Below are 8,885 nucleotides of genomic sequence, written 5' to 3'. Positions count from 1 at the left end.
AATATGAACTTTGGGACATCATTTGAGACTTTTAGCTGCACCACCGACGCTCTAAATGAAAAATGACTAACATGAAGTTTGTGTAATGGGAAAAATATGTTTTTTAACACAGACACTGTTTAAGGACAGCAGTCTCTCTTGATTTAGTAGTTAATCATTAAGTTTTGAACCTGATGCACTGTTTGTTTTGTGGCATGTGTTATGATCCTCACCCGAGGACGAAAGATGAACGTCTTGATTGAAACCAGATAACGAGCAGATCAATACAGCCTGCGCAGAGAAACTTGTTCTCTCCTATGTATGAGTTACGAAATGGGAGTGAGCCTCTTCTCCTTTAAAATGTGTGTTTCTGATACTTGGTTGAGACAGCCTCTCTACTGTACACTGAAATATGTGTCTGTTGAGACGCTCTCCTGCTTGCAAGCATTATTAAATGACGAAAACGTTGATTCTCTCAAGACTCTGTTTATTGACATAGATAGAAAAAACTTTGACTCTTCTCCCGATTGATCATAGAAATCTTCCATAACATTTGTTCCACCCACTTCCATACTGTGGAGTGTATAACTGTACCCTCGAGGGTCCATTAACAAGTTAGCAGGAGTTTTGATCTTGTTTTTTCAAAATAGCTAACTCGTGCTCAAGAAAATGTTCTTGGCTTAGTGTTGTGTCCTCTAGAGTTTTTCTGCCTCCAACATGTTTAGAGAATTAAAGCAACAATCTGCTTCCTGATAGGATATTTAAAGACAAGGCTAGGATGACATACACCATTCAGTGGACACTTTTTTGTTTGATGAATAGAAAGCGTTGGTGATGCAAAGGCTGTAAATCCAGCTCTGTAGTTGTGAAATTTGATAAAGTATTTGTAAAACAGCAGGATTTTCCTGCATAATAAAGTATATTTTCAGTATTATACATCGTGTATTTCTTGATTTTGGCTGTTGTATCGTGAGGGTTTTATGGACAGTAGTGCTGGTTGCTGAGTCATTTCATAACACTTTTTGTGTGTTAGAAGGCCTCTCGGGTCTGTTGGCAGGACTTTCACAGTATTATTTTATTATTACTTCATCCAAACGAGGTGACAGAAGAGCCATCTGTCCAAAAACCATGGGTCAGTGAAACTAATGAGTTGCAAATAATTCCCAGAGTGTTTTCCCTCCTCATTTGATTAGACAAAACTGGCCCTGAGGAGGAATGTTAGACAAAGGGGTGTTAAGACGTAAAGAGAAAGTCAGATAAACAGATTCCAAACACTGTAATCTCTGGAGGTCCGGATTAAAATCTGGTTTTCCATCTCGTTTTAGGAGTGTGTGATGATAAAGCCAACAAATACCTGGCCCATTTACCAGCACGAAGACACAAAACAAAGCATGATTTAAAACTTCACCATCCAGTACATATAATATTGATATGAGCTGCAAAAACACTTTATAAATACAGATACATAGGATGAGTCCAGAAAAAACAAGTTTTTTTTTTTTTAAAGTTCGTAGGTTTATTTCTGAATACTTTTTTATGTAAACAAGTGGAAGAATACACCTTTACATACCCGGCTCAATATCTTTCTTTCCTAAATATACTTCTAGTAAAACAATCGATGAAACCTCGGCAGTAAAGTCAGAGACGATTTGAAAACGATTCGGATTTGATCTCCAGTCACAACAAACGTTTTCAGTCAACTTAACATTCTTATAACGGCGGTTTACGGTGAAGGAATCTGTTCCAAGCGGGTTACCGAGGCTACGATGATACACTCGAGGCGTCTTTCATCATCTCATGTTCGATGACCCAATAGCCAGACAGAGCGATTGAATTTAGAGGATCTGCAAAACCCCCCTCTGAACAACCACGGCCAACGTTTTTTTTAAATAATTTGGTCGTGGTGCTACTATCCAGTAGACTGATTTAGCATGCTAATGCTAACAAGTGCTACAACAGAAACACAATCAGGTGTTCACAGAGCTGTGGACCTCCAAACATATCAATCAGAAGGTCCCGCAGGAATCAGAATTGACATAAAAACACCAGAGGGTTGTAAGGCTTGGTAGTGACACCAGCAAACAAGTAACAGAAATACTGCCTAAGTGCCCCTGAGCAAAGCCCTTGTGTTGTATATTTTCCACAGGTTAATGTCCGTTTGGTCGCATCACAAAGCCGCTAACATTGACTAAAAATACTTGTATCCTTGTTTGAGTGGATGTCACATGTTGCAGCTCCAGTTCTGATTGGTTGTGATGATGATACATTCACTGTCATCTCTCTGAATGGGATAAATGGTTAGTGTCGAGTCCACCACTTTGGTCCAGACAGCTGTTGGGTGGATCGCCATGAGATTTGGTACAAACATTCATGGTGCCCAGATGATGAAGCCCAATTACTTTGGTGGTCCTCTGACTTTTCATCCAGCGCCATCATCTGGTCAAGACTTGTATTCAATACTTTGTTTTATTACATTCATACGAGCCTCAGCTGCACTTTGTGTATCGTGCTGATTAGCAAATGTTAGCATGCTAACTCAAAGATGGTGACCATGGTTATACCAGCTAAACATTAGCATGTTAGCATGGTCATTCTGAGATTTGGGTTGGTGTTCAATATGACAATGGAAAGTGACGTGATCCCCACCACATCACTCAGATAGAATACGGTATCATCTGCGTACAAACGTATGTGAAACAACGAGCGTAATATTTGAGAAAGAATCAGAAACTGACGTCATTCTTATTCTGTATATTAAACGCATTAGTTTGTTTCTATCAAATCATAAATGTAACACATGTCCTCATTTTCTGGCAGTGACAGCTCGGACAAAGATAACAGTAGAAAAAAGATAGAAAATAACAAAAGAAATAAAAACATAAAATAAAAGACTGGTCCCAGTAACTCCGCCCCTTCCTGTTCCTGCTGTTCAAACCAAACGCTCCATTTGTCTTTGAAAAAACAAGCAGATATCCTCTTTTTTGCAGGTATTTCATATAAAAATATAAGTTATTATTTTCTTTTAAATATAAAAGAATGTTTATGATGGAAATATGAAATATACGTTTTTTTGTTGTCATAGAAACTGAGAATATCGAGGCGGCCGGTGCACGGCGTTGCCCTCCGCCGCGCTGAGGTCTCTGTTGATTGTTTGTGATAAGGCACGTTTCACCGTATCCCTCCGCCGAGGTCAAAACTCTCATCTTCATCTTCCTCAGATGGGCTGAAGAGTTGACAGCTTCATCGCCTGAACAGAGAGAAGAAGAGATGCAGAGAGTGAGACATTCAGATGGAACGATGAACCGGAGGGAGGGAGAAAGGAAGAGAGAAAGAGAGGGAGGAAGGAAGGAAGGAAGGAAGAGAGGGAGGGAGGAAGGAAGGAAGGAAGAGAGGGAGGGAGGAAGGAAGGGAGAGAGAGAGGGAGGAAGGGAGAGAAGGAGGAAGAAAGAGAGGAAGGAAGAGAGGGCGAGAGGAAGGGAGAGAAGGAGGGAGGGAGGAAGAGGAAGAGATAAAGTTCCATTGTGTGGTAAACTGACGATTGTAAAGTGCAGTGAGTTAATCATCACCAAACACTGAATCATGTCGTGAGTCTTCAGAACAGAAACAAAGACGTCCCACCGAGTGAAACTACGACGACGTTCCTCCGGTCAATTATTTCACTTCCTGTTTCAGAATAAATAAATGATAAAAGGTTCTCGTCCTGTTCGATCAGAGTCAACAGCTTCATTTGACTGTTATCGTTTTACAGTAAACAGTTATATCTTAAGCCATAAAATAACAAACACTCTATTTTATCTCACTGACTGCATGTTAGAGATAAATAGAGCTGAAACAAGAAGTCAACTATTCTACCAACCAACTAATACAACTAGTTTCAGTCATATATCACAATGTTATCTTTGTTTAATCTGATTATTATAACTGTTGACGTATTTGTTTGTCAATATGAAACTCAATATATCGAAGGTTCAAACGTTTGACTCAACTGAAAGTTGAAGTTATTTTCAACAGATTTAAACTCCATGTTTAACAGTAATTATTTGGCATCATCATCATCATCATCATCACACCCACCACCACCAGACTTAAAGGAATACTTCACCCTGACATGAACATTTGTATTTAGATTACTCTCCGTTTACTTTACAAACACAAAACTCTTTAAAGATTCAAAACACCAGAATACAAGAGTCCCACATGTTTTAAATTGTACTTTTGTGAAATAGTGAGCATACTTTGTTTTAAAGCAACGCTTTAACTCCAGTAATTGACGTACAAACGGTCATTTTGTGGGTGAAGTGTTGAATCACAGTGAAAGTGGTCCAGCAGAGGGAGACAACGTCTCAGATATACGACAGCTCTGCTGAAGACAGAAGAACTACAGGCAGCTCTCTAAGGACACGTTTAGGCGTCTACTCACTCAGTAGTGTTGGAATGCGGCCCTATCGCAACAACACACTAGACTGTAGGAGAGGAGAAAAGGTAAGGAGGTTAGGGTTGGAATGCAGCCCGCTACCTCGGACCAGAGCAGAGTGCGAGTGTGTGTAGGTGTGTGTGTGTGTGTGTGTGTGTGTGTGTGTGTGTGTGTGTGTGTGTGTGTGTGTGTGTGTACCTTCTGCCGGCTGGTCATCCAGCTCCGGATGGTCGGCACGAGGACGGAGCCGAGGAGGATCTGAGACGGATGGTAGATCAGCAGAGGAACCGAGATCAGAGAGAGATGCTCATAGCCCTCAAACACTATCTTCAACATGGGGATACCTGGAGAGAGGCAGGAAGAGAGGGAGGGAGGAAGAGAAAGAGAGGGAGGGAGGAAGAGGGAGAGAGGGAGGGAGGAAGAGAGGGAGGGAGGAAGAGAAAGAGGGAGGGAGGAAGAGAGAGGGAGGGAGAGAGGGAGGAAGGGAGGGAGGGAGGAAGATAAAGAGAGGGAGGGAGAGAGGGAGGAAGAGAGAGTGGGAGGGAGGGGAAGAGAAGGAGGGAAATGTTTTCTGATTACACTCCAGAGTCAAAGTAAAAATCTTCCATTAATGTGAAGCGATGAAACAAACTTCTTCTTCTCTTGTATCTATTTGTGTGTGTGTGTGTGTAGGTGTCTAGGTGTGTGTGTGTGTAAAGGTGTGTGTGTGTGTGTACCCAGGGTGAGAGACTTGTGTGTGGAGCAGAACACGATGGCCACAGTGTCTGCAGGACTGAATCCTGAACCCGACCTGTGGAGACAAACAGGAAGTTAAATACTCGCTCTGACCTCTGACCTCTGACTCACTTCCTCTTCTTACTGAGCTCATCTGTGTTTATATTTAATACAGTGTGTGTGTGTGTGTGTGTGTGTTAGCTCGACTGTAACAAGGCAAGACATTAAGAGATGAATAGACTGAAACTATGAAACAGAGGAGGAGGAGGAGAGGATGATGAAGGAGCAGGAGTGGCTGAAGGAGGAGGATGGAGGAGGAGGATGAAGGGGGATGAGAGGATGGACAAGGTGGCAGAGGAGAGGATTGAGGATAAGGAGCAGGAGTGGATGAAGGATGAAGGAGGAGGATGGAGGAGACTCACCTCGTAGAAAAGGCAAACGTGAGCAGCATGAAGCTGAGCTGGATGAAGAAAACTGAAACAACAAAGAAACAACTTTTAATGTTCTCAGATGTTAAACTATGTTTTCTTTAAATAGAGTCTGGTGGCAGAACCACAGACAGACAGACAGAGAGAGGGAGAGACAGACAGAGGGACAGAGAGACGGACAGAGAGACGGACAGAGGGACAGACAGAGGGACAGACAGAGGGACAGACAGAGGGACAGACGGACAGACAGAGGGACAGACAGACAGAGGGACAGACAGACAGACGGACAGAGGGACAGACAGACAGACGGACAGACAGAGGGACAGACGGTACTGACTGATGAGGACGACCAGCAGCAGGCTGATGGGGTCCAGCTCTATGTTGGGGTTACTGAAGGTGTCACAGAAGGTGGTGTAGATGATCATGAGGAGGACGGCGCTGCTGACGGCACCGAACGGAAGCTTTCTCCGTTCCAGATGTTCCCTGAAGAAACCACGACACACCTGCACAAAACACAAACACTCACACTCACACCACAACCAAGAACATATTTATCCATTTTCTGTATAGAAACATATTCCTACCTGACCCAGGATCAGAGGGACCACCACAGTCATGAAGAGCTGAGAGAAGATGGAGGCGAAGGGAACGGAGGACGAGGAGCCGAGCTGGAGGAGGAGGAGATAAAACTTTATTCATCTGGAGTTAATCAGAGAACGATCAGGACATACTAAGATAGTGACGGACGAAAACCAAGATGGCGACGGACGAAAACCAAGATGGCGACGGAGAAACAGGAGTCTCAGGTGTGACTTACAAACAGCAGCAGCAGCACTGGAGTCACTACGATTCCCTGCAGGACACAAATATATTATTGATATTATGATTATTGTTATTATGACTAGGATGCTTCACAAAGCTCATGATTTCTTACCAGGAAGCTTCCAAACGCTGAGTTGAAGATGGCAGCAGCCTAGAGGATCACACACACACACACACACACACACACACACACAGTTACCTTTCAATGCTACACCATCTGTGATAATGACCTCCTAACGTCGGTGTGTTGTACCTCGTTGCCTCCGACAGCCTTGGTGAGAATAACTGCCGAAGAGACCGGAGGGGGCATGCAGCTCACCGTCTGTAAGCTACACAAGAGGAGGGGGGGGGGAGAGGAGAAAGAAGAAGAATCTTCATCATCTGTTTCTAATGGTAAGAACATTTCTCTTTCATCTACCGCCATCCTTCAAAGGTCAGGGGGCTTTCAGGTGAGGCTAAGGATGAATTTAACTGAATATATTTACGGCCAAAAGCCAAGATGGCGACGGACAAAAACCAAGATGGAGACGGACAAAAACCAAGATGGCGACGGCCAAAAACCAAGATGGAGACGGCTAAAAACCAAGATGGTGACGGCCAAAAACCAAGATGGTGATGGACAAAAACCAAGATGGAGACGGCTAAAAACCAAGATGGAGACGGCTAAAAACCAAGATGGCGACGGCGTAAAACCAAGTTGGTGACGGAGAAAAAAACCATGATGGCGACGGCGAAAAACCATGATGGCGACGGCCTACATGCAGAACTCGAGGCTTTAGAACTGTAGTCCACAAACCGATTGATGACGTCACGTTGACTACAGTCTATGGTTGAGACAATAGAAAAACTCTCAATCTCATATTTAGAACCTTTACAATGTTTTATTTCTAAATTTCTTTTACGAAGATATTAAATCACTCGAAGTTTACGTTTGCTTTTACACCACAGACGAGGTCCTTGAGGTTCCCTCTTCAAACCTAAACCAAACCGGCTCTAACCTGAGCCGTGAAACAGATCTATGATGGTCCTCATAAAGATAGATGAATAAGTAACACACACACACACAGCGTGGCCCTAGCAGCAGTGAATGAGGGTCTTTGTGTCCGCACATAACCTTCAGGTACAGTTTGAACAAAGCACTGCATTCACACACACACACACACGCACACGCACACGCACACGCACACACACACTACCCTCTGAGCAGCCATTGGTTGATGGCGGTGAGTGCGAGCACTTTGAGCAGCAGCCAGACGACCAGAGGGAAGAAGACGAGGGTGAAGGACTGGACGAAGAGGTGCAGACGGAAGTGAAGCAGCGCGCTGGTCAGCTCCTGCAGACGCAGAAGAAGAAGAACATTCATCCTCTGCTTCCATCACTGTTTTAAATAAAGGTTTTACGGTGACGTTTCGGGGTCTCTCACCTCGGTTTTCAGCGACAGGCCGCTGTTGAAGAAAATGAGCGAGACGGCAACGTAGGCGATCGTGATCTCTGGTTTTAACGGCCCTGAGAGAGAAAATAAATGTATTAACCACATAATAATATTTAATCTAACTTTGTATACTTTAAGAACATGTTGTTGAACATTTTCCTTATTTTAGTTGCAAAAATAAAAACGTTATGTGAAGTTATGACACATTCAAGACTTATTGATGACATTAATATGTTACCAGGGCTGCAAATAACTTTCTGTTAATTCAGCGTTATTAACATAAATATATAAAAGAAAATGATAATAAAAGGGAAAACATAAAAACAAGAGAAATCCATTCCCTTGTATGAGTTATAATAAAAATGATTATTTATTTTATTTCAAAATAAATGTCACAATGTGATTAAATGAAGGAAACAGAAATACATCATTATGAAAATAGTATAAAAAATAATCAACGATATATTTTTAATCACACGCTCACTTTATGTTGATTTATCTATAATTAACAAATCAGCAACGAAGAACACATTTGTGACGCGCTCTGTTCAAAAGCACTCGGCTGATTGATGCAGGAGTTTACGAGGCGCACCTGAACGCAGCATCCAGACAGTATGATAGTACAGCATGGTGGTCTGAACTAATCTACAGATGAAGAGGTGAGGCTGAGCTCTGCTGCCTCTCACACCTCTTATCTCACATACAAGAGGTTGTATCTACTAACTTCACTTTCTACTATCAGGTGAACAGCTACAGGTGGGTCACACCTGAGAAGATGCAGTTTAAACACGAGGACATAAAAGCATTTCATAGGATGTGAGCCAATAAGATAAGGCAACCGTGCACGCGCACAACCGAGGGTGTGTGTGTGTTGACATTCATGCTGAATGCAACGTGTCACTAGTGCCAGGTGAGCAGGGAGGACACACCCACACCCACACACACACACCCCCACACACACACACACAGTCTAACAGCCCTTAATACACGTTGTACGCTCTTGTACTTGAAGAACCAGACTCCATTTAGAAAATGTCAAAATTAAGAATTACATCCGTTTCCAGCCCTTATAACCAATAGTTATACAATTAATTTG

General features: G+C 42.8%; 1 protein-coding gene across 2 annotated transcripts in view; it reads right to left on the bottom strand.

Annotated features, from left to right (window-relative positions):
- Positions 1-1,469: 1,469 nt before the first annotated feature.
- slc10a7 (solute carrier family 10 member 7) overlaps positions 1,470-8,885 on the bottom strand; it is an 8,006-nt gene continuing 590 nt past the window's right edge. The window contains exons 2-13 of one of the 2 annotated variants that reach the window (XM_076092309.1): positions 7,781-7,863; positions 7,554-7,690; positions 6,611-6,686; positions 6,470-6,508; positions 6,353-6,388; positions 6,120-6,203; positions 5,873-6,038; positions 5,530-5,581; positions 5,110-5,183; positions 4,592-4,737; positions 4,400-4,442; positions 1,470-3,226 (exon numbers count right to left, since the gene is read on the bottom strand). In XM_076092309.1, coding sequence (XP_075948424.1) covers positions 4,422-4,442; positions 4,592-4,737; positions 5,110-5,183; positions 5,530-5,581; positions 5,873-6,038; positions 6,120-6,203; positions 6,353-6,388; positions 6,470-6,508; positions 6,611-6,686; positions 7,554-7,690; positions 7,781-7,863 — 914 coding nt within the window. In that variant the 3' untranslated portion in view covers positions 1,470-3,226; positions 4,400-4,421. The remainder of the gene's footprint in view (positions 3,227-4,399; positions 4,443-4,591; positions 4,738-5,109; positions 5,184-5,529; positions 5,582-5,872; positions 6,039-6,119; positions 6,204-6,352; positions 6,389-6,469; positions 6,509-6,610; positions 6,687-7,553; positions 7,691-7,780; positions 7,864-8,885) is intronic. The other variant, XM_076092308.1, reaches the window with a different exon arrangement.

The sequence above is a fragment of the Anarhichas minor genome, unplaced genomic scaffold (genome assembly GCF_050575085.1).
Source record: "Anarhichas minor isolate MPS153535 unplaced genomic scaffold, ASM5057508v1 ptg000016l, whole genome shotgun sequence".
NCBI lineage: Eukaryota > Metazoa > Chordata > Actinopteri > Perciformes > Anarhichadidae > Anarhichas > Anarhichas minor.
The sequence above is the reverse complement of the archived record's forward strand: the minus strand, read 5'-3'. Positions and strand labels throughout refer to the sequence as shown.